This window comes from Dipodomys merriami, unplaced genomic scaffold (genome assembly GCF_024711535.1).
Source record: "Dipodomys merriami isolate MVZ:Mamm:240054 unplaced genomic scaffold, mDipMer1.0.p SCAF_3, whole genome shotgun sequence".
Taxonomy (NCBI): domain Eukaryota; kingdom Metazoa; phylum Chordata; class Mammalia; order Rodentia; family Heteromyidae; genus Dipodomys; species Dipodomys merriami.
The window spans coordinates 56,186,336-56,212,876 of record NW_027204492.1 but is presented as its reverse complement, the minus strand read 5'-3'; the positions used below and the strand labels follow the sequence as shown (position 1 = coordinate 56,212,876).

Below are 26,541 nucleotides of genomic sequence, written 5' to 3'. Positions count from 1 at the left end.
AATTTTTTTCTATATCATTACTCAACTCTTTTCACATTTAAACACATTCTCAAAATAATCCATTGATAGATATTGAAAAACAATGAAATTAATTGGACTTAAAAACTAATAATCACCACCTTTAGCTGCATGTCATCACCAAATATGAGAGAATTTTGGCATTGTAAGCTTTAGTGATTTTTTTTCTCATTCTGATGATACCAGTAAATTTTTGTTACTTATTCCAATTTCTCAATGTTGCAAAAATGATTCAAACAGGCATTTAGAAACTAAATGAATAACTTCTGAAAGCAAATAATCCCATAGTGATTTACTGAAAATTCAAATTTAGAAAGCTATTAATTTTCTCCATAAAAGTTGTATTTGCAAATGAATATAATTCCTATGTAAACAACTGCTTAAATGTGTTCATGGTGTTTTGAGCTCAGAATATTTCCTTTAAAAGAGATGTTATACTTCCTTTTAAAGTGTGAGCCCTCATTTATTGTTTCCTTTCATCTGTTGAAATAATTACTTTTCCTCTTGACTTCAATAGTTTGTTCTGGTCATTAACATTAATGTAAAATTAAGTTTGAAAGGTGCTTTTAATGTTCAGATAGACTGCAGTGCATATTTGGCTGTTAAAATCAGCCTACTTAAGGCTGAACTAATGTTTAACATTCACAGTTATTTGAAGTAGTTCTGTGCCCAGTTTAATGGTGCTGCCAAGGGCAATGATAATATTACTTGGTATTTTATAGGGTGAAGGATTGTAATTCTAGCAATAAAGATAATCAATGGCATTTCTGAATGCTGTTGCTCTTAATATTTTATACAATACTATCATACTAACAAGCTACAAAGTGTATTTCTAGTGGAAGTGGGATGCATTTGCTTTTTTCTCTTTTCATGGAGTTCATTCAGAAAAGCAAATACATTCACGACATTGTTTTAAAAGTGTATGTATATGCTTATAGGCACACAATGCATATGTGTCTGCTGAGTATGGATATATGACACCATTGTGTTCTTTTAAGTTCCTTTGAACTTTATTGAAATAATCTTATTATGAAATAATACTATATGCAAAAATCAATTGAGTAAAATATAATCAATGATCATACATTGTGAACCTACCATATTTATACCGAAATTGTCTTCATGTTATAGGAATAGAAAGAGCCCCTGCTCTTAGTAACTTATAATAGGTTTAGGAAAAGTAAGAGCACAAAAAAAGAGAATGTCACAATGTAGGAAAGGTTTACTTTGAAAATGACTGGTAGAGGCAATCAATGTGTGAGTGTAGGAGGAATGGATTATGTAGTTTTGAAAGGCTCTATAAAAGATGGAGGACTTGAGCTGAGTATTGAAGGGTGAGCATGTTTTGATTCAATATACTGAAGACATGAGTTGTTTCAGGTAACACAATAAATGCATAGTAGGTTAAAATGTTGGCCTACAATCCTAGCTACTCAGGAGGCGGAGATCTGAGGATTACCATGCAAAGCCAGCCTGAGAAGCAAAGTCCAAGAGACCCTTATTTCCACTTAACCAGCATGAAGCCAGAAATGTTGCTGTGGCTCAAAGTGGTAGGGCACTAGCCATAAGATAAAAGAGCTTAGGGACAGTGCCTAGGCCCTGAATTCAAGGCCCAGGACTAACAAAAAAGAAAGAAGGAAGGAAGGAAGGAAGGAAAGAAGGAAGGAAAGAAGGAAGGAAGGAAGGAAACAAAAATGGTGAGATTGTGCCTCAAGTCATACAGAGAGTGCCTTCCTGCGAAGTGCCAGGGCCCTGAGTTCAAACACAGTTATCTAAAACAATACAAAACATATTCTGATCCACAGCTTCCATGTTTCATGACTATAGAATATTGCATTCTGGTCTTCTGGCCTAGGCACTAGAATTAGCAGATAAAGAAAATCACGCAATTTTTTTCACAGAAACACAAAGCTATTATGTCCTTTGTTTAGGTTGCTGTCACAAGAATAGCATTAATAAGGTGACTTTTAAAACATTATTAATAGTAATATAGCCTGGGAAGTCCAAGAATAAGGCCTCAACAGATTCTGGTGTCTGGTGAGGGACTTTTTCCAGCTTTCTCTACTTGGAAGGAGAGAGAGCATACATATATTCAAGTCTGTTTATCTTTTGATCCAATTATAAAAGTAACCATTCATCCCTAATGGAGTTCTAGACCTATGTTTCATCAGAACATAATTACCTACCAATGACTCCAGAATGAAATACCATCACACTGAGGATTAATACATCAACCTATGAATTTCCAAGAGTGCAGATGTGTCACCTCAGCATAATATGCATTTTAATACAATTTTATTGTCAAGATGATGTACATAGGGGTTACAGTTACATACATAAAGTAGTGAGTACATTACTTGTCGAATCTTTTAGCCCCTCCCTCATTTTTCTCTCACTTTCCCTACCCCCAATCACCCCCCCTCAGGTTGTACAGTTCATTTCCAACATACTGTCTTGTGAGTATCACTGTTGCATTGGTTCACCCTTTGTCCTTTGTCTCACCATTTTGTTGTTCCCTTTCCCTTCCCTAATTCAGATACATGTTTATACAATCCCCAGTGTATCAAAATCAAATACAGTGACAACAGGGGATAAACCATAAGGAAAAAAACACAAAAGAAAAAAGAAATCACATAGTACATTAAAAACAAAAACAACAACAAAAAACCCAACCCTCTTGTTTTCATATCTTCAAGCTCATTTTGCTTAGTCAACATGAGATTCTACCTCACCCCAGTTAGAATGGCCATTATCAAGAAATCTAATAACAACAGATGCTGGAGGGGATGTGGCCATAAGGGAACTCTACTGCATTGGTGGGAGTGTAAACTTATTCAGCCACTCTGGAATGCAGTGTGGAGGTTCCTTAAAAGGCTAAAGATAGAGCTCCTCTATGACCCAGCAATCCCACTTCTGGGCATTTACTCAAATAACCACAAACAAGGCCACACTAAAGCTACCAGCACAACTATGTTTATTGCAGCATTATTTACCGTAGCTAAGATATGGAACTAACCCAGATGCCTTTCAGTATATAAATGGATCATAATATACATTTTAAGGTATCTGAGGATAGTACATAAATGGGAAGCTAAACATATTCTTAGACTTTACCCTTTACTGTAGAAAACAAGTCTGGAATTACAGAGTTTAAGCATACCTCCATCCTCTTCCTTGCACATTAAAAGTAAAATTCTATAAAAGAGGGTTATTACTTGTTCCAAGGAGTAAGCATGATTAATTTTGCAAATTAAACTTTCATTTCCTGACATTAAAAGATTCTGTAGTTTTTGTTTCCTATTTTTTCTTACTTCTTTAAATGTCAATATAGATGAAAATGTAAGAAACTGTGGGCACAGATAAAGTACATACACATTCAGATTAATATTCTTTATGCCTTTTAAAGAGGTTAAGCAAGTGTCTGTTTGATTAGTTTTTGTCTCCTTCTAAACAAAAATGGCATATTTATATGGGTTACATAGAAATTTTTCAGTTTTCATTTCTGGAATAAATAGCTTGTCAAACCCACTTTCTGCTTGTCAGCCCTGCCACATTCCTTTGAATAGCCAGACACTATAACTTTAATGACAATAATGCCTATTTTACTATGAATATAAATAGACAATATCTATAAGGATGCTTCAGATGAATACAGAAATGTCAAAGTCCAATCTTTGTTCAAAAAAAAGACTAAAATTCAACAGGGATTTCAGCCTGTTTGTGTCACGTGCATCATCAATGGTCATTAAGCATGATATGTATAGCCACCAAAAGGATAATATAAGAAAGTGGAAGAATAGTCTTTTCTCCAATAAATTTACCACTTACTTAAATAAATCAAAGACATGCAATGTTAAATTAAAATGAATTGCCTATTTGTTAAGACTAAAGAAAATAAAGTTTGAACCAATCGTGTGAATTAAGTGAATTATAAAATGAACATTATGAATCAGTGTGTACATAATATTTTAGTAAAGGAGATGACCATGAAAATGTTGAAATAGTTGCTTAACACCTTGTGAAAATACTGAGTAAGCAGTGAGATCAAGTCAGATTTAAAAGAAAGATAACAGGCTAGAGATGGAGATTTTCAAAAAAAATCTGCTTATTGATGTCATTAAAGCCATAAAATGACAAAGTTGTCAAGATAATAAGGAAAAAAATGAATGAGCGAAGCCCAAGGACTTAGCTCTCAGTCATTGCAAAATAAGTCTGGCTAATGAAGAGGAATATGTGAAATAAACTTTGAAGGAACAGTAAATAAAATAGGACAAAAACTAAGAGAAAGGGATGTCTTGGAATTCCAATGAAGAAGATATTTTAAAAAGGATGGCCTAATCAACCATCAAAAGCCAACCCAGATGTTCCTCAGTAGATGAATGGATCAAGAAAATGTGGTATATATACACAATGGAATTCTATGCCTCCATCAGAAAGAATGACATTGCCCCATTTGTTAGGAAATGGAAAAACTTGGAAAAAATTATATTAAGTGAAGTAAGCCAGGCCCAAAGAAACATAGGTCCCATGGTTTCCCTTATTTGTAATATCTAGTAGATGTATGAGTCAAGCGGAAAAGGTCAGATAATGTGATGTCAGGAAAATGAACCCTTAGATATGTATTTAAATGTTTTTTTCTTTCATGCATGTGTTTCTAACGCATTTATAAGATTATCTCTTTGTTGCTTTGTATGTCCCTCCCCCACAGTATAACCCCTGCTTTCACTATATTTGATGTCAGTATAATTTGTGGAGGAGATGGGGAAAAACCAGTTGTTTAAGGATACAGGTGGACCTGTTGCAACAATGAGAAGTACAAGTTGTCATGTCCAAAACAAGCTTTACAATGTCGGTGCGGGGGGGGGGGGGGGGAAGGGGGGGGAAGGAGAAGGATTGGGATGGGGGGGAGGGGGGAGGCTGGGAAGGGATGTGAAGGGTAAACAAAGGAGGAGGCTGCAATGCTTGGTAAGAAATGTACGCATTATCCTGCCCATGTAATTGTAACTCCTCTGTACAGTATGTTCACAAATAAAATTAAATTAAATTAAAAAAAAAGCAATTGTCGAAAGCTGTTGAGAAGTCTTAAGAGTTTAATATTGACCTCTAGATTTAGTAACATGACTAATTAACCACCTTTGTAGGGCTAGTGTTTATGAAGAGATGAGACTAAAAGCTTAATTGAAGCAAGTTTATGGGAGAATCAAAGAAATATAGATAATACTTTCAAGGAGTTTTGCTATAAGTGGTAAGACAAATAATATAGCAATTATATGGGTATAGTGTATAATGTATAAAAATTTTAGAAGCAAGGCAAGCACTCTACCAGTGAGCCACTTTTAAGGGATATAACAAAATGCTTAAATAAGGATACAGGTTGACCATTGTAACAATGAGATGTACAAGACATTATGTTGAAAATGAACTTTACAATTTTGGTGGTGGGGGAGGGAGGAATTGGTGAAGTAGGGAGGGAGGGGAGGGAGGGAAAGGATAGTAGGGGAAAATCAAAAGAGGAGGTAACAAAGCTCAATAGGAAATGTACTCATTGCCCTACTCATGTAACTGTAACCCCTCTGTACAGTATTTTTACGATAAAAATATATATGAAAAAAATTAAAAGCATTATTTATCATTTAAAACAAGAGCACAGAGAATTAAGTAACAAGTTTGACTACTAAGAATTCGAAGTGTTGCTTCATATATTCCATCTACATTTTTATATTGTTTATTATTTCTTTGCAGTATTAAAGTTTAAACTCAGGATCTCTTGCTTTCTTGGCAGTTGCATTGGCATTGGCTGCCATCTTGGCAGCCATTCCTCTAGCCCTCATATGTCATGTCTTCTTTATATATACTTCTCCAAAATGTTGTCAATGATTGTTTTAAAAGATTAGCTAACAGATAAGATTATATTAGGAGAAATGAACCCCAAGATAAGAACACAAGTGGTTTTTTGTTTCTTGCTATTGTTTCTAACATATTTATAAAGTAATTGTATTGTTGCTTTGTATGTCTTCCCCCATGGTATAAACCCTGTTTTCACTGTATTTGATGTTGGTATAATTTAGGGAAGGGAAGGGAAAAAGAACAAATCGTTTAAATGGGGATACAGGTGGACCCATTGCAGCCATGAGATGTACAAAATTTTATGTTGAAAAATTAACTTTACAATTTGGCTGGGGGAGGGGGAGTGTAATCGTGGAGATGGGAGGGCAGGGATGGTAAGGGAAAAACAAAGGAGGAAGCAACAATGCTTGATAAGAAATGTACTTATTACTTTGCTCATGTAATTGTAACCCCTCTGTATGGTATTTTCACAATAAAAACACTTTTTTTTAAAGATTAGCTAACAAAGATACCTAAGTCCTGGACATGCAATGCATGATTGATTTATTTCTATGTAAGAATTTGACAGTCACATCGTAAAACCAACTCCTAATAGAGAAATTTTTCTAAGAATATACAGTAGATGCTAAGGAGAGAAAAATTTCAGTTCCATATTACCATAGATATCCTTAATTTTCCCTAATATTTCTGCTACCATGTAGCAGAGGTAAGGAGGGAAAGGAAGAAGGGAAAGGATAGTAGGGGAAAAACAAAAGAGGAGGTAACAATGCTCAATTGGAAATGTACTCATTACACTACTCATGTAACTGTAACCCCTCTGTACAGTATTTTTACAATAAAAATATATATGAAATGTAGGAGGGAGGAGGCTGAGTGCGAAAGAATAGACACCTATTTCGAATAAGGGTGAAAGTATTTAAATCAACACAATACACATCTAGATCTGTTTCCTCTCCCTTCAGACTGGAACAGAGAAAGCAGTACCAGAAGTTGCTGGGATAGTAAGTAAAGAAATAGAGATGCTCATGCACGAATGACCTAAAGAGCAAGCTGCTGTCCATTAGGTTGTGAGTGCTTGGTAATGATTATATCACAGCTGATACATCTGCAACCTGCAGGGACCAAGCCACAGCAGTCAGTGCATGTGTCATGGTTATCATCATGATGAGGAGGCAGCCAAACTAATTACTCTAAATGATGAATGAGGAGATGGATGAAAATAGCATGTCCAAAAAGGTCTGATGAAAATTGTTACTGATTTTTATGATAAAGGAACAGTAGCATCTCAAATGTTCACAGTAGATTGTGTGCAAATCACTTATAAAATATTTGTAAGTAACATTTTGCTAACAGGATTAAGATGCCCAATTGTAATATGCTATTGTGGCTATTAGGTTGGGGATTTTGTTTTAATTTAATGAACAGGAGCAGTGAACAAATTTACTACTAATGAGGTAAACAGTATTTTGCTCCAAAACCAATTTTCTTTCATCATCATTGCCTTTAATGAAGGGTTGAAAAATAAATCTTCAAACAATGTCACCAAAATCTAGCGTCGACAGAGAAAAATGTCTCTAGGGATTTATATGGAAAAAATAATAATTTTATGCTGTGACACTTTTGAATGAAAATTAAAAGATTCAATTTACTCTGCCAGGGCTACAAAATATGTATGAGTTATACTACAAAATAAAATAAATATAGATGTACTGACCAGAATATGATAAATAATAATTAGTATGTGGTTACTGTTATTTCAAAACCCATCACTATAAAAGTAATATATCTTATAACTGACCAAGTTATTTGACTTCTCTGTCAATGGAACTGAATTTGTTTGAATATATTGCAGGTCTTGTCACAATTTTTGGATTGCAATTGGTATAAAGCATCATTTGTAAATATACCATCTACGCTTAATAAAAATCAATTATCTTTGTTGATAATAAATACCAACATTTGAAATGAAGGTGAATTTTGTTTCCCTTCTCTTCACTGTTACTTAATAAAGATAGCAGTTATACCCATATCTGGATTTCAAAAGGGAAGAGACAACCATACCTCCTAAACAATAAACCAGTGAAATAAATTTATACTTCTTCACAAAGGTGAGGTAAGTCTGAGTCACTAGAGACTGAGTTATGTTTTTCCCTTTTTTTTCTTATAAGCTCCTGGATAAAACATCCACTTATATTCAAAGTTGAGTGCTGCTATAAACAATATTTAGAAAGTTTTTATTGTTTATTTGTTCTTAACATAGATCAGCTCTCCTCTGGATGAACACCAAAGTACATTTTTTTAATTCTTTTTGTCCTTACATGTGATGGTAGTTTTTCCACTTATATCTCTTGACATTCTCTTGGATTTAAATGTAAAAGTCATACATTTACATTTTAACAGTTTTTCTTCTTAGGCCCAAATTTTCCTTCTTAATTTCTGTAGCTCTAGGTCACTTTTAACATGTATATACAATATGGGTAATGATCATGATTGATTCATGAAGCAAGAACAATGTTGTTCCTATTATTTTGAATGGTTAAAATTTAGAGCTTCTCTGTGGCTTCAATAATGGATAAAGACAGTGACTCCCAAGAGGTATATTTATCTTCCACATCAAAGGACTGAATTAGCCTTATCTATGATGGTTATTTTTGCATGACTTCCCAGCTTTCTGCATTAATTGCAGCCGAGGTTTTTAAAGGATGGTTGACTATTTAGACTGTGTTTTGTTTGCATGGGTAATACAAATACATTAATCATAATTTTTAGGTTGTAACAACCCCTTGTGAAGCTTGAAACCAAGAAGGTTACGTTTCATCAATAATTCTTTTAATCCCAAAATAATATATGGAGCTCGTTTCAGCTTGTTTCAATTGGAAATGTACTTGCCACCATTTAATTATCTTTAGTGAAAAATTTCAAAATATTGTATTTGATGAAAGTGAATAAAAACTATCTCACATCTATTAAACTCTGAATAATAATATACAATTCTATCCTGCTTCTTTAAATGACAAGATTGAAAGATTGTAATGAGATAAAAGGCAGTAACACACATTTATGTGTGCCTTGATTGTATCTAGACAAGTGAAGACTATTTTCCTGAATAAATGAATGTTACCAAAAACATTCAAAGTTATCTTTCTCTTTAGATTATATAATTTGATATCATGTATTTCACATGTCATATACAACTTTTCAAGGATAGGAGAGTAAAACTGTAGAATTAACTGAAAGATAACAAACAGTAACAGTTGATTTTTTTTTCATTTCAAACGCAGTTTGGGGCATATTTCAGTAGTACACAAATTAACTTTTATATAGAAAACAATTAAGTACTATATTTTTTGGTAGATACTAAGAAGTTGGATATAAACTAAGCACTTGACTATTGCACACACACACACACATATATATGTATGCCCTTTGGTGATTAAAATTGAATTGGACAATAAATTCAATCTGCATACATGTCAGTTTTGCAAGAAAAGTTGATTTGTTTGATTTGTTTTTATCTCTAGATTTATTAAATGGTTTATACCAAAATTGTTCAATGAAAATAGTCAATGTTGTTGTATATATAGATACAGCTCAAGTATTAGCTGTATTACTTGTGTTTTCTTATATTTGTTTTGTTTTTCATAATAAGAGAAAGTACAAAATGTTTAAAGGATACAAATTTAAAATTCAGCTTTTCAAATGTTTAAAAATCAAATTGAATAATACCTATAGTATAAATTATAAACAGTCTGTTGTTGATGAGTATGGAGAAGACTGAGATAACTCTCAAGAATTAAAGGGAGGCCAGAATAAAGTAATGTTTTTCAAAAACACTTGAAGATAGAAACAGAGGCAGTTTTTTTTTTCTGAATACTATTTTAATCACCAAGGAAATAAGAACAAGGTAGAATTAATCTGCAAAATAATCATCAAAAAGCCAGGATGGAAGCAATGCTCCAATGGTCAAACAATAGCCTAGCAAGTGCAAGGCCCTGAGTTCAAACCCCAGTACTGCAAAAGAAAGAAAAGAAGGAAAGAAAGAAAGAAAGAAAGAAAGAAAGAAAGAAAGAAAGAAAGAAAGAAAGAAAGAAAGAAAGGAAGGAAGGAAGGAAGGAAGGAAGGAAGGAAGGAAGGAAGGAAGGAAGAAAGAAAGGAAGGAAGGAAAGAAAGAAGGAAAGAAGGAAAGAAAGAAGGAAAGAAGGAAAGAAAGAAAGAAAAAGAGAGCAAAGGAGAAAGATTATGAAGATGAATAAGATGAATATAAAAATGCCCTTTTTGAAATAAAGTGTATAGAAAACAAATTTTTGTTCTATCTTAAATGATCACACAAGAATACACATTACAGTCAGCACCACCACCATCAAACACTACTGAGGAACTTACTTCTTAATTCCTAAATTTTTAAAGATTGATGAAAGCATAAACACCAAAGCAAATATTCTCAGAACTCTACCTCCTTCCAAACTTTAATTTAAATGCTAAAGTTCTCCACCTTCAGAGCATTTTTTTTCTTCTCTGGCTCTTTGTACCTTACACAAAAATATACAGCATGTAAAATGTTATTTTTTTTCTTTTCTAAATTATAGTAATCAAATACACTGTTCAGCAAGAGTAAAACCTCTGCAGAGGGGAAAATGCATTTTGTGGCTTCATTTTGGAAAATATTGTAATCTTCCAAATTGGCAGCAAGATTATTCATTATCATAGTGGCACACAGATTATATTGCCCTTAAATTCTTTTAAAATTTCAAAAGCTAGGCTTTAAGAAAATCCGGAATGTTTAAAAAATGAGCTTTGGTATGTAAAAACTGTTCTTTCTCTTCAAATTATTTAAACAGGTGCTGTGGGAAGCCATTGCCTTCATAAGGCTTTTAAGATATTTACAGAAAAACATTTTGCCCTACTATTGTATTTTTTCCAAGTACTAAAATGCTGTGAGGAGTGCACTTTCCACCAGCTTTACAGCTCCCTGGATGCATTCTTCACAAACTTTGTATGTGTTTGGACACAAACAATATTGCAAAAGATACCATGCCTGCTGGATATGGTGGGTCACCCCTGTAATTCTAGCTCCTTGGGAGCAGAGATTATGAGATGACAGTTCAAGGACAGCCTGGGTAAAATGTTAGAGAAACCTCATTTCAATAAGTAAATCAGGAATGATAGTGTGCATCTCTGGTCCCAGTTATGCAGATAGCATAGCTAGGAGGGTAACATTCTAAAGACTGCCAATATGCCAGACCCTAAATAGGCGGAGGGTTTGGTTCTAGTGGTAGACCAACTGATAGCCCCTGAGTTCAAATCCCAGCACTGCCTAAAAGCATAGCTTGCCATTTGAACAAGGTAGACTACTTTGAAACTATATTTAGAGATTACCGAAGGAAATGTCAGCATCATATCAGGAATATAATTAATACAAATTAATGCCATTCTTCTTTCAAAGTAGGCCTAAGTCATTGATATCTCTATTTTTATTAGGAGAATTTTATTCCCTGAAGATAATGTTACTAATTCATGTATGTATGTATGTATGTATGCATGCATGTGTGTATGTATGCATGTATATAGTTTGTTTCAGTTATGATGTGTGATTATGTATTTGTGATATGTAAGCCAGGGAGAAATAATGTAAACATTTCTCATATATATAAAATAAGAAAGTAAGAAGTAAGAATAAGAAATAAGTAATCAGGAGTGGAAAAAGTAGCCTATATGTACTTCAAACATTTGGAAGAATGATAAACTTTAAATAGCCATGAGATGTCACTGATAGAATTTTTCTGTCCTTTTTAAAACTATTTTTAGTGATAGCATAATATTAAAAATGTAGATATGCCACGGTTGATAGCAGTTTTTGAAATTTCAGCGTTTTGCTTTTTGTGCTTTAAAACAGACAATGCCAGAAAGAACCACTTGTTAATATTATTATTTTCTTTGCTGTTTCCATTGCTTGGCTATTATGAATGGTAATACAATAAATGTGGGTATGAATGGTAGTACAATAAATGTGTGTATTCAGATAATGACATTCTTGAATTGGTTCTTTCTTCAACACAGTTATGTAGTATTATTCTTATTTGAATCTCCAAATTGACAGGTTGCGATGACAATTTTGTGGACTGACTTTCTGCAGCACACCATGGCTGGGGTTTTTAGTTATATAGCATTGGTGTTTTTCATGAGATTGTGTGCTACAATTTTTTCAGTGTTATACTATTAAGGATAATTGTCTTCCCACTCAATAATTAAGAATCCATTTTTCCATGAAAAAAAATTTCTGTCCACAGACTCGACTGTTTAGGCAAGTAGGAAGAGCATAACATACTTCATCAGTATCCTATAAGGAGTAATCTGGAATCTTATAGCCTAAGCAGTAAAGCAACACACATCATCTTATATTTACTTTTTATTCCTTAATAATTTTCTTTCAATGTGCAGACTGAATCAGAAATAGTAGTTGATAAGTTTAGATTGTTGCATGACTTTTTTTGTAAATTTGTCTTATACACTGATATTAATGGCACTTTAGAAAGAGCCTTACTGCAGCATATTTTGCATTTGTTGATACAACTATTTTAACTGAAAGTAAGATGGAATCTACTGAGAGTAATTAAGATCAGCAAGCCATGTCAGTTTTGTGTGAAAAAAATATGACATTCACACTGGAAAGATGCAAAATGAGAAGTGAATAATGAACACTTGACACAGAGGCAGTGAGCAGACAGCACTAGGACAATGAACATGGCCTATTGTCATAGTAGAAAGTTGTTTAACTTTAAACTTGCAAATGTTCATGAGAAAAAATGAAACTTAAAATTTAAGGGAAATTGCAACACAAATAATTGCACTATGAAGTCTTCCAGCTATCTTGTTATTAATCCAGACAAACTGCTTACAAAATTACAAGTTTGTCTTTGGTTATTGAAGAAACAAAATACTATTCTATAAATTAATTAGCTGCTGTTACATTAGTTAAGTGCTGCAGTTTATTTTCCAGAAATATTATTAAAAGATAAATTTCATTTTAAAATCCTAAAAACTAATATATATTTAGTAAAATTCCCTTTCTGGAATATTCCATGTCCAGAAGTCTGGAAGTCTAGAATAGTTTCAGAATCTTCGAGTCTTTATTAGGAGCTTGCTTTAAATGCCATACTAGATGCTTCTACTTAATTTTTAACATGAAAACTTCAATATAGGAGTTGATTTTATTGTTCTGTAAATAGGGACATTTGAGGTTTAGAAATAAAGCATTCCCAATACACAGGGAAACTGAGTTATGTTTCTAATGCTACAAGTACAATAACTGAAAAATTCAGTAAACAAAGAGCCATTAGTAAGACATAAATATTGAAATAGAGAAAAGTAAAATGAATCAAGCCCTACAAAACTAACTAGAAATGAAAATGAGGAAGGCCCAGTGTTCAGTGTTCAACCTTGTGTTTCTCTTTCACTCTCCTTGTTCCTGCCTATATCTTATGATTTTTTTATGACTGTTTTCACCAGAAACTAACCTGTTTATCAGATGGCATAAAATCTTATGGCAACAGACAACGTATAAAAATAGGATTGTGCATTTGATGAAGATTGTTAATTGCTAATAGATGCTTGCTTATTTGATGAAACTTCAAATTTTGAGGAGAAAAATGATGAGGGCAAGAAAAAAAATATCAAAATTACAAATTTTTTGTCAATTGTGGGGCTTGAACTCAAGGCTTGGGCTCTGTCCCTAAGCCTCTTTGTGCTCAAAGCTAGCTCTCTGCCACTTAAGGCACAGTGCCACTTCCAATTTTTGAGTGGATAATCAGAGATGAGTCTCACGGGGACTTTTCTGCCCAGGTTTGCTTTGAACCACAATCCTCAAATCTCAGCCTCCTGAGTAGCTGGGATTACAGCCTTGAGCCACCAGTGCCTGGCCACAGTTCTTTAACATAATAATGAAAGTACATTTTAAAACATTCAGCTTTGAAAAATAAATTATTGAGCTCTGTAAAGTAAATATTATATTTATGATTGATTAGAAAATATTGATCTATTAGGAAACCTCTTGAAGCTTTTTATCATAGATATAGTACTGTGGAACTTCAAGTTTTATTTTATAACATTAGTTCTGTGGTGCTATCAATATGCATGCATGATAAATAAGTGTAATTGCAAAGTTATTAGTGAGCATATTTATATAAATTCCAAGCATATATAACTATTTATACATTCCTCATTAAAACACCTTAAAGGAATGATAAATTGTAAATTGTTTGTAAAATAGAATGTTCTTGCCGTGTTTACTTTTGCAACCCTGTTCGCTTGGTTTTCAATCACCTTTGATTTTTAGTTTTACTTTTGCCCAAATCATCTCTTTCAGTTTTTCTTCACTACAATTCAACAGAATTTCTGCTTACTTTATGATTATTTATACAAAAGAAAATTGTGACTTTTCTTGTGTAGACTCATGTCTTTTACTATTGGATTCTTGATTCTAGGTTAAAAATAGGTCTATTCTACATCTTTATGCAATTATAACTTAATTTTTAGAACATCTAAATATATAGAACAGCTTATTTAGTAAAACTTCTTAAATTTAGTATCATCTAAAAGGACAATGGAAAAATCTATCTTACACTAGAAACACTGTTTTTCCTCAACATCTATGAATTGTTGAAAATAATAGTCAATGTATCATAAGCATTTGATGAAAACTGTATAATTTATTTTTCAAAATATAAAATTTCAATTTGTCCTAAAATTTGTAGCTAAGAATAATTTATTTTATTGGAACATCTGAAAGTAAACCAGAAACACTCTATGTACATCCTTAAAGACTAATTTCAGATTATAGTTTTATGCATAATCTATCTTTTTGAGTAGAAATAGTAGAATTGATATAATAATTCAAAAGTTTACAAGCCTTAAAATATAAACTCTTTTCTTGTATAAAAATCCCAAGTCGTTATGTCGAAAAAAGAACTTTACAACTTTGGTGGGGGGTAGGGGAAGGATCGGATGGGGGGAAGGGGGAAGTATGGGAAGGGATGGGAAGCAGAAACAAAGAGGAGGCAACAATACTTGATAAGAAATGTACTCGTGCCTATAATCCTAGCTACTCAGAGGGCTGAGATCTCTAGATCCTAGTTCAAAGCCAGGTTGCAGAGGAAAGTTGGTGGGACTTTTCTGTTCAATTAACCACGAGAAAACTGGAACTGGCACTGCGGCTCAAAGTGGCAACACTAGTCTTGAGTAATAAATCTCAGAGAGAGAACCCAGGCCCTGAGTTCAAGCTCTCTGAAATTATTCTTAAAATACTTGTTCTCAGGATTTCTTTAACTTGTCTAAAAGAATGTTTTAAACTTAGAAAATTTTTATGTCATGTTGTCAGCATTGATTTTTTATTTTTATTTATTTATTTTTATTGTGAACATACTGTACAGAGGGGTTACAATTACATGGGCAACATAATGAGTACATTTCTTATCAAGCATTGCAGCCTCCTCCTTTGTTTACCCTTCCCATCCCTTCCCAGCCTCCCTTCCCCCCCCTCCCCCATCCCCCCACCCAATCCTCCCCCCCACCAAAGTTGTAAAGTTCGTTTTTGACATGACAACTTGTACTTCTCATTGTTGCAACGGGTCCACCTGTATCCTTAAATGACTTGTTTTTCCCCTTCTCCTCTACAAATTATACCGACATCAAATATAGTGAAAGCAGGGGTTATACTGTGGGGGAGGGACATACAAAGCAACAAAGAAATAATCTTATAAATGCGTTAGAAACAAATGCATGAAAGAAAAAAAAACATTTAAATACATATCTAAAGGTTCATTTTCCTAACATCACATTATCTGACCTTTTCTGCTTGACTCATACATATTCTAGATACCCCTGGCTAGAATAATTGCTTACCTGAGACAGAAGCTAGTTAGTATTAATTGTCAATCATGTTTAACTTTGTAAAATAAACTTAACTGAAATGCCTCAGAGTATAAATAAGGAACAAAATGTGTCTGTGGTTTACAAAGTTATTACTAAAAGCTACATATTTTCCTTGTTTATTTTTTCTTTCAAAATTGTGTGCTTTCCAGAATCATACCTTATCTTTCCTTGCTGGTTTCTTTAGTTTACTTCATACATGCCCACAGCTTCTTCAACTATCATTTATTTATGTGAAGAGCTTGCACGTATCTATTTTCAGTCCAAATATCTTGTATGCCTCTCTCATCCATATATTCAACTGTCATAAAAACTTGTGAAACAGTAATCATCTCTTTCCATTGCTAGATATTAATGTGTAAGTAAAATTTAGGAAAATAAAGAATAACATCAATCAATATACCATGATTTTAATAGTAATGCTAAACATAAATTGAATGTTTATTTTCTGAGTAATTTAATAGAAACCTCAGGAAAATTAAAAAAAAAAAAGAAATGTACTCGTTATCTTGCCCATGTAATTGTAACTCCTCTGTACGGTATTCTCACAAAAAAAATCTTGATAATTTTTATATGAAAAAAAATCCCAATCTACTTTTCCAAATCACTGCAATGGTTGTAGATGCAGGATAATTTCTTTTCTGAGGAAGATAGTGATGAGAAAACAAAAAGTCCCTTATCTTTTGGAAGTTACATTGTAGTGGGATATAATATGCAATAAAATTAGATAAAGAGAGCAGTGGTTATACCGTCACTGTATTTGATGTTGGTATAATTTGTGGAGAGGAAGGGCAAAAACAAATCGTATTAATAGGTGGACCCATTACAACAATGAGATATACAAGGCGATATGTCGAAAAACGAACTTTACAACTTTGGCGGGGGGGGGGGGGGGGGGGGGGGGTGAGGGGAGAGGAGGTGGGAGTGGGGGGAGATGGGAAGGGATCGGAAAGGGAAACAAAGGAGGAGGCAACAATGCTTGGTAAGAAATGTACTCATTACCTTGCCCATTAATTGTAACCTCTCTATGGTATTTTCACAATAAAAAAATAAAGAAATTTTATTTTTTAATCAAAATAATTTATAAAAGAAAAAATATGTTAGGAGGTGAGAAAAGAAATATAGATTGCATGTGAATTGTATGGACATAATTAATTTCACCAACAAAGTTACAGTTGAGCGAAGAACAAAGGCTAGGACCCTGAGCTGAGAACAAAAGTATCCTAAACATTTGTTAGTTACAAGTCATTAGATGGGCCTCATATTCTGGTTGAGCTTATTAAACTGTAGAAGTTCAGTGCAGAAAAGAAGGTGTAGTTAACTTGTCATTGAGCTCTCCCTCTATAGATCTAGAGCACTAGTTTTCAATCTATATTGATATTTGGCCAGGTGCTATTTTGTTGTAGATGGGAAAGGCTAGCCTGTCTTTTAACAGGTTCCTCAGTATTCTTGGACTCTACCATGAGATGTCAGTAGCATGATCTTACTCTTTCCTCCACCATCAGTTTCTGTTTTGTTTTGTTTTTAATAGAATTTTTTATTGTAAAAATAGTGTACGGAGGGGTTACAGTTACATGAGTAAGGTAATGAGTACATTTCCTATCAAGCATTGTTACCTCCTCCTTTGTTTTCGCCCTCCCCTCCCTTTCCTCCCATCTCCACAACTACACTCTCCCCTCCCGCCCTCCCCACTTAAATTGTAAACAAGACACTATGTTGAAAAACGAACTTTACAATTTACAATACAGGTTTTTAAACGAATAAAAATGGAAAGTTTTCCAAAGCGGGACATTGAAATACAAGAAGGTACTTAACCACGGAAACATCAACTACCATTTTATTTATGAAGCACCATGTTGGGGAAGACCCATTTTTAAGTAATGACTGAATGAGCTGGGCTTTGGCTTCACTGTCATTTAGGCCAATTTTATTTTCCCATCTGAAGACATGCACATCAACAGTTCTTACGGAGGGGCAATTTTGCTGCCCTGAGAACATTTGGCAAGAGGAGATTATTCAAATTGTCAAAACTTCCCATTTTTGTTCATTTAAAAACCTGCATTGCATTTCCTTTGGGTCATTGTTATATGAACATTACAAATAGTAGCTCCTTAATCTTTTTTTAAAATTATTTTAATGTATTTTTTATCGTGAAAATACCTTAGAGTGCTTAAAATTACATGAGCAAGGTAATGAGTATGTATCTTATCAAGCATTGTTGTTTCCTCCTTTCCTTCCCCTTACCATCCTTGCCCTCCCATATCCCCCCTCCCCCTCCCTCGCCAAAGTTGTAAAGTTCCTTTAGTATATGTCTGAGACAAGCAGAAACAGTCAGACAAGTTGATGTTAGGTGAAATGAACCCCAAGATAAAGACTCAAATTGTTTTTCTTTCTTGCTATTGTTTCTAACATATTTATAAGATGATTTCCTTGTTGCTTTGTATGTCCCTCCCCACGGTATAACCCCTGTTTTCATTGTATATGACGTTGGTATAATTTGTGGAGGGGAAGGGAAAAAAGCAAATTGTTTAAGGGATACAGGTGGACCCATTGCAAAAATGAAATGTACCATATGTTATGTGGAGTAGGTCCTTAATCTTGATAGCAACCCTAAGAGGTAGAAATGGAGACAGAAAGGTTAAGTAACTTTCCCAGGAACTTGCAAATTACAAAATTTGGATCCAAAGCAATATGCGTTCATTGACTTGCCAGAATCCTTGACTCTTCATCAGTGGTTTTGTTGCTTTTCTTAACTTATAACCCAAATGAGTATTTAGAATTCGTTTAAAAAATAATTGACATAAAGTCTACACATTTAAAAATACAGCGTGCAGTTTTGATACAAGTGTACAATGTATAATGAGGCATACAGGGTATTTACAGTTAGCATTTTAAAGGCTCTGAGATGTGCTTTTAAAGATTTAACAAATAAAACATCGCTCTAAAACTTGGATTTCAGATAGATGTACCAATCATTTTTATAAGGATAAACCATCGAATATATTTGCACATATCTATTTTTAAAATGATTTGCTCTATTGGAAATTCAAACTGAGCACATAATAATGTATCTGACAATCATGTCATTACTGAAATCTGTTTAGCATTGTTTAGGTAGGTTTCTTAAAACACAAATTTGAGTGGGGAAGACTTTCATGTTGGCAATCTAATAATCTGTAAAAAAATTTTAAGAACACTGAGGATACCCTTCTGTGATGAGAGTGGATAGTGTAATGTAAATACGTTCTCCAGAGCATAGTCATCTTTCTTTGAATGTCTAGGAGCAGTTAGCGATTTATGCCTGTAACAACTCATGCTTCATTGCTCACTTCTGTAATGTAGTTACCTTTTCCAAAATAATATAATGAGAAATGCTGGGCATTTTACTAAGTATGCCTTTTATTAGATATAATACTTGATAGTGATTTAATTTTTCATTCATAATTTACAAAATAGACTTTTTGCTGTTTATAATCTAGGATTCAAAGAAAAAAGAACTGGAATAGGTTTCACAGTATTCTATCTCAATTTATTTCCTATTTCTTTGCTATTAACTATTTCCATTTGCTTGTGATATTCTTATCTCCCTAAAGAATGTAACAGGAGATCAATTTTTTTCTTTTCCACATTTGACAATGGCAATGCTTGAGGAGTCATTGTTCAACTGAGACTATGCACACTTCCTTATATTCATGCAGGTCACCTCACTACACAGCAGTTGGTCATTTTGTTGCTGTTATTGTTCCTCAGTTTGGAAGAGGGAAGCAGGTGTCTTGCTTGTGCTGAATGTAATACTAATGACATCGACAAAGGAGAGTCCCTTGGGCCAGCTGTATTTAGGGGAAAGCTCTCAAATCAAATAATGGAATATAATTTACTTGTTAAAGAATAAAACTGATGACCCAGTAGGTAGCTGCATTCCCCCCCCCCCCACTACTCAGTGAGTCAGCTGTGTTCTGTTTCTATTCTTGTATTACAATTCTCAAAGCTGAGAGGAAAGAAGAAACACTTAACTCCACAAGAAAGTGGGAAAATAAACAGTGGGGTCATATAAAATGTCTCTAGCAGCCTTCACTTTAATTTTCAAGGGCACTTTTCCATTCAGAGTATTTACCATATATTTATCCTTTTTCCCCCTACAAATTATGTTCTTGTCAACTTTTACATCTATTCATCTGGGCCCTAAGCAAGAAATTAAAATAAAGAGCCTGTTCTCTAAGTGGATTCCCAAGTGCTATTAGAAAGTACAGCAGGTTTAACAAACAGGCTCAATAAAAGCCATCTTCACTTTGCTTCAATAAATGGAAAGGTTGCTTGTGTCCTTGAATAGATGGCAGTGTCCCTGCCTTTGGTTTATATCATTTCGATATAGGCGCTGATAAGGGTATTAATATACACATGTTGAATGCTAGACTTTTAAAATAAAAAAAATCAAAACTCTCTTGTGGTTACAAAGGAATGTTTTTATTTCACTGACAGTCTATGTTTCAGCTCTTTGTCCTATTTTCAGTTTCATTGCCAATTAGAATTTCTCAACTTTGCATAATAAACTTCTACACAACAGTGACTTAATTGAACTCTGAGCAAAACTTAGATGCCATTTGGATATTGGAAGACCCATTAGAAAATTGGAATCAATTTCTAGTAGATTTATCATTCGTTTTTTGTAGCGGATTTCAATCAAAGGGGAAGGAACATGATGAATATCCTCAGGTTCCATGCATGTACACTGAAACATAATATCCTTCTGCTAGCTTATGGCTATTACAGACCTTAACATGCAATGTGACCTTGGTCTGAAAAGCATGTTTGGTTAGCACAGAAACTTAATCATAAGAAGTCATAAGTAGAATCTTTCTTCTTTACTGCCCTTTTTCTAGGAGTAGGAAATTTATTGCTTGTGAGACAGGTAGGATATGAACAATGGGCCAAATAGAGTCCAGGGTTATCTCATCTGTGTGAAAACTGCTGCTGAAAATCGATGTGACCTCTGCTGCACTGTCATCCTGGTTCCCACCCTCTGTGTCCTATTTGTCTTTTGGTAGAAGCTTAGATCTGTGTGCTGTCTCTATGTGTCTCTCTTGGGCCAGATTATCAAAATGAATCATTGCCTGCATACCTCTTATATTTCTATTTATGTTCCTGGTGTTGACTAGGTCTGATGAAATATGATTCTTTTTGCATTTGTTCTTCACTGCAGCAAGCGACACCTAATTCAGCTGTGTCTATCTCTTTAAAGAAGACTAATACTATTTTGAAACTTCAATCTACTGTACAGCAACATTACAATCCATAGACCATGCAACCTATCTTCATAGTCAATAGTAATTTTCCTTTCAGCCAATATAACATCATTTCATTCATCATCAAATTGAAGACTTCTAGCAATTTTAGCGTAGTTATAATTTTGTTTTATGCATACTGAATATATTTCTTTCCTTTATGGAAAAGGACTTCTAAGATTCTAACTACTGTTGTTGTTGTGTGTGTATGTATAATAATAAATCCATTAATTTTAAGATCTCTGTGTCTGATACAAAATGTACATTCAAAGAAAATATTATGCTATCTATAAAACAGCATGAAGTCAATGTTCTGACTGTAACAGTTTATTTTGTAAAAGTAGATCTTGAATACTACATAAACTCTTACAATATGATGTATAATCAGTAATATAAAGATCTAGAGGCTCTGGTTATTATAAATGCTGATAAATCATAAAGTCATTTGATTCATTCTTTTTTTTTTTTTTTTTTTTTTTTTTTGGGTCCGGTCATGGGGCCTGAACTCTGGGCCTGGGCGCTGTCCCTCAGCTCTTCAGCTCAAAGCTAGCGCTCTACCACTTGAGCCATAGAGCCACTTCCGGCTTTTTTCTTTTTGCTTATGTGGTGCTTGGGAATCGAACCCAGGGCCTCATGCATGCAAGGCAAGCGCTCTACCACTGAGCCACCTTCCCAGCCCATTTGATTCATTCTTAATGCACTCATATGGAGAAGACAAAATCATACCCTAATGTAGATATCAAATAATAACAACTAAAGCATAACATTGTTTGGCTAGTTGTTGAGAACTATACTTTTAAAACAGTAGTGCTGCCAGGCAGTAGTGACTCACTCCTGTAATCCTAGCTACTTGTCATACTGAGATCTGAGGATTAGAGTTCGATGCCAGCCCAGGCAAGAAAGTCTGTGAGACTCTTATGGCCAACTAAGCACCGAAACCAAAACAAAACAAAACAGAAGTGGAGCTGTGGATCAAGTGTGCTGGCTTTGAGTGATAAAGGTCAAAGACAGTGCCCAGCCCCCATGTTCAATTCCCCCCTCTCCCCCCCCCCCCCAGCCCCATACACACACATAAAGTAAAGCTGCTAGCTAAGAAATGTGTTTTAGGATTTAGGTTTAAAAAATTAGGAGAAAATATACCAAAGAAACCATGTAGGTGAATATAGTCACATAATTTATAACTATAATACATTACCTCTTCCAAATCCACCAGTCACATTGGAAGTAATTAGGGAAGAAGGAGGATGGAAGAAGGAGAAGTTATGGCTTCATTCCAGCTATGGAAAGTATAAATAGTAGGTAGCATTTCAGGTCAGTCCTAACATAAGGAATAAGAGACCCTATTTTTTAAAAAGGGAAGAAAAAGGAAGGAAGGATGGAAAGAAGGAAGGAAGGAAGGAAGGAAGGAAGGAAGGAAGGAAGGAAGGAAGGAAGGAAGGAAGGAAGGAAGGAAGGAAGGAAACAAAAATGCTGAGATTGTGGCTCAAGTCATACATAGAGTACCTGCCTGCAAAATGCCAGGGCCCTGAGTTCAAACACAGTTATCTAAAATAATACAAAACATATTATCAAAAGAATTCACTGAATATAGAGCTAACTTTTAATTCCAACTTCATATAACTACAGAATTTGTAAATGAAATTTTCAGGAAGCTTATGTATCAGTGATCCAGAAAGTCTTTTTTTAAACTTTCTAAAAGGCAATTCCTAAGAAAATTATCTAAGTTTCTCATAGTAAAGAATGGGGGTGAGGTTGGGAATGGATGGTAAGGGGAAACAAAGGAGGAGGCAACAATGTTTGATAAAAAATGTATTCATTACCTTGCCCATGTACGGTATTTTTACATTAAAAAATGTAATGGTATCATTTATCCATTTTATTAAATTCTTTAAGACTAAAAATTACTCTAATGTTGGGATTTACATAATATAAAACTGTTGATTCTCTAATCAGCATTTTTATCTTTATTGGTTTTGAAAACAATAGGAAATAGTAAAATGATGTATATTAAATGCATTTTATTCAGAGAAAATTCTATTCCATCAAGTAATCTAAATGAAGGTTCCCACAATGCATGCCTCAACTTCTCACAAGAGAAATCCCAGAGCAAAATATGGTGACTGTAAAATCAATAGGGTTCAAGACTCTGTAGCACATATAAAGGCTGATTGCAATTGAAAAAATGTATTCTAACTATATTGTAAATCCATATTTGCATCCCTGCAGAAGCCAGACCAAAACCAAAATTTTTAAATTATTTTGTATTTTTATTTTATCTTATATATTCTTAACTAGCTCTACAAAGGGTTTTCAATTCAATGACAGTTTGTAAATACAATGCATGCTGATCTGACTTCCAATTAAATCAAGTAAGAATTGAATATTCCTATTAAACATTAGTGAACAATAATAATTATAAAATCCCTAACATATTTTCTGCCTTGTATGTTTCCTGGTCCTGTTATGGTATTTCTGCTTACAAAGCAGTTTTACATGTATTCTTTCATATATTGTTTAAAACCAAGCATTGCAGACTGGTTCTTGATGATGTCTAGTAGTACAAATCTGTTTCATCCACTCAATAGAGAAATAATAGGGAATTATAAACAAAGTGTTTATAAAAAAAAAACAGGAAAAGAGCATTCAAAAGGTTTGGGTGGGGTAAAGGGGAAAGAAGTGGGCCAATGAAGATAAAAAAGGGGAAAATACAGACAAAAATCTAATGTATATCCTACAAATATAAGAAGAATGAGGGAAGGGGTAGGTAGGAAGGGATGGTTGAGAATGTTGAAAGAAGGGACTTTGTTCAAGATGCACTGTATTCATAAAATGCTTTGTTAAATTCATAAATGCTTTGTAACTCTTTTGTACAACTACTTAAAGGTAATAAAAATTTCGAATATTGTGAGGCACTGAAATTTCTAACTAGAAAGAAGCCTATTTTTTCGTACTTTGCATATATTTTGGGAAACATCCTAATTCCTACCAAATAGTTAATATTTGAACAAAAGGTTGTGTGTTCATGGGATAAAATACCATTTAGCAATGAAAATGGAAGGAACTCCTGATGCATGACAGATCATGTACAAATTCATGTGAAAGAAGCCAGGCACAAAATACTACATGTTTTATAATTCCACTTGTATACAATATCCAGAAAAGGCAAACCATTACAGAATGAAGAATAATGCATACCAAGGTGAAAACCAGAGATCCAAAGTTTTAACAATAGGTATGTTGTAATGTTGTGATGGTCAGATAAAAATGCAAAATTACTACAGAGGATCAATTTCATGTAAGTGAAGTCTTGTGTATAAATTATTCCTCAATGCAGCTGTTAAAATAATTGAAGATAGATGGGTAGATAGGTAAATACAAAGAGGGAAAAAATCCTGGTTTTCCAAAAAAGGAATGTGATTATATTTATAAAAATACATGTCATTTGTATATATCTTAAATTTTATCAATTATATATACACAAAACTTCTTCCTACCCATTACCTTTGTTCTTTTATATTCTTGAGTTCTTGACTGAATCATATAAGAACAATAGAGGCAGCTGAAAAATAGGTATACTATATTGTGAATGTGCATCATTTTGTTTCAGGACCAGAATTTATATAGATACCTTTTAAAGGTGACCTGGTGAAATGTTTGAGCTAATAATTTATAAAAACTTCTTTTGATATTAATTTTATCTTGCAGAAGAAGGACCAGTTCAAATTCCAATGATGAAGTCGCCCTTGGACAAGATCCAGCTGGCTCCTGGGCAGGCCTTGCCCCCTGGATTCCCTGGACCATTCATTTTTGCTGATAGTCTGTCCTCTGTGGAGACTCTGTTGACCAACATTCAGGTCAACAATATTTCTATAAACAAAATAAATGTAATACAAGACATTAGCACCTACATAAATTATTCCATATTTTCAAAGTTAAAACAGATAAGATGAACTGCATGCTGTTTGCTGTACTTTGACAGGGTCTGCTGAAAGTGGCCTTGGATAATGCTCGCATCCAGGAGAAGCAGATTCAGCAAGAAAAGAAGGAACTGCGAATGGAGCTCTACAGAGAGAGAGAAATTAGAGAAAACCTAGAAAGACAGCTTGCAGTGGAGCTTCAAAGCAGAAGTAAGTTTAATGCATGTCATGTTGTTAGTATTGAAATAGTAATGGAAATATTCTCAGGGGCAGCTTAGAAATACTGAGAGGAAATGACTATCTACAAATCAAATCCTGTGTATAACCCACAAGGTTATAATTGAATGCTGTCTCTGTGCTAAAAGAATTAGATCTGTATTTTGGGTCCCTTGCAGATTTGAAAACATGGGTATTCATCATTCTCTCTCAATTTTAGAAAATATACCTGGATCTGGAATAGTCTATAAGTATTAATATTTATACATGAATTACTCTTCTGCTAGGCCCAGTACTAGATTCTTGTATTATAGAGTGAAACTCAGTTCCTGTAAATCCTTGAGGGATTTACATTGTAGAAGGTTGACAGAACTAGTTTGTTTGTTAGATAAATTTGTAAAAAGTAATTGTGCACATTGTAGGGATATATATAGAGGCTTGGCTAGCTTGCTGGGAATGTAGATATATTTCCTGATGCTTTTATCTTTTTTTAATATATTTTTATTATCCTTAAGTAGTTGTACAAAGAGTTACCATTCAACATGTCATTTTGAGTACAATGCATCTTGGTCAATGTTTTCATCATTCTCACCCATCCCTCCCAACCCAACTGTTGCCTTCAATTTCCCTAGTTTCATGGGATATGCATTGAATATTATGATTGCATATTAAAAGATCAATAAGCTAAATAAGGACATATGAACATAGGAGATGTACAGGTATTCTAGACAGAGTTATCAGTATAAGCACAAAGAGAACCGACTTCATATATTGGAGATTATATACAGTTATTAGAGAGCCCTTGAGTTTTATGAAGTAAAAGGTGCCAGATGATACAGTGTAAGAAGAGAAGCAAGGAAATAATGCAAATTGTAATGATGAATACTGGATAGTGGATGTATAGATGGAGACAGAGCAGAGAATGGAGACATACTGGATTATGCACTAAAAATTAATTTGTACCATAGGGGGAAGAATATATAAAAGAAACTAAAGAAAACCCCCTGTTGTCACTGCATTTGATTTTGGTACCCTGCATTTTGTATATACATTTATCTAATTTGGGGAGGAGAAGTGAGTAACAAAATTCTGAAATAAGGACACAGGATGACCCATTGTAACGAGACTCATAAGACACTATGTTGGAAATAAACTTCACAGCCTTGGAGGCAGGGTGGGGGGAGGAGTGGTGAAGGTGGGGGAGGGAAGGGATAATAAGAGAAAAAAGGTGTGGGTAACAATGCTCAACAAATACTATTCTCATTACCTTACTCATGTAACTGTAAACCCTCTGTACAGCATCTTTACAATAAAAAAGTTCTATACTAAAATATTAA

General features: G+C 33.9%; 1 protein-coding gene and 1 non-coding gene across 2 annotated transcripts in view; one reads left to right on the top strand and one right to left on the bottom strand.

Annotated features, from left to right (window-relative positions):
- Positions 1-26,541, top strand: part of Dach2 (dachshund family transcription factor 2) — a 579,439-nt gene that overhangs the window by 533,757 nt on the left and 19,141 nt on the right. Inside the window, exons 9-10 of the mRNA XM_070040108.1 lie at positions 24,777-24,925; positions 25,051-25,198. Of these exons, the coding sequence (XP_069896209.1) occupies positions 24,777-24,925; positions 25,051-25,198 (297 nt within the window). The remainder of the gene's footprint in view (positions 1-24,776; positions 24,926-25,050; positions 25,199-26,541) is intronic.
- Positions 21,676-21,740, bottom strand: Trnaa-ugc (transfer RNA alanine (anticodon UGC)). Its single transcript has one exon. It is a non-coding gene; the product is annotated as a tRNA-Ala (tRNA).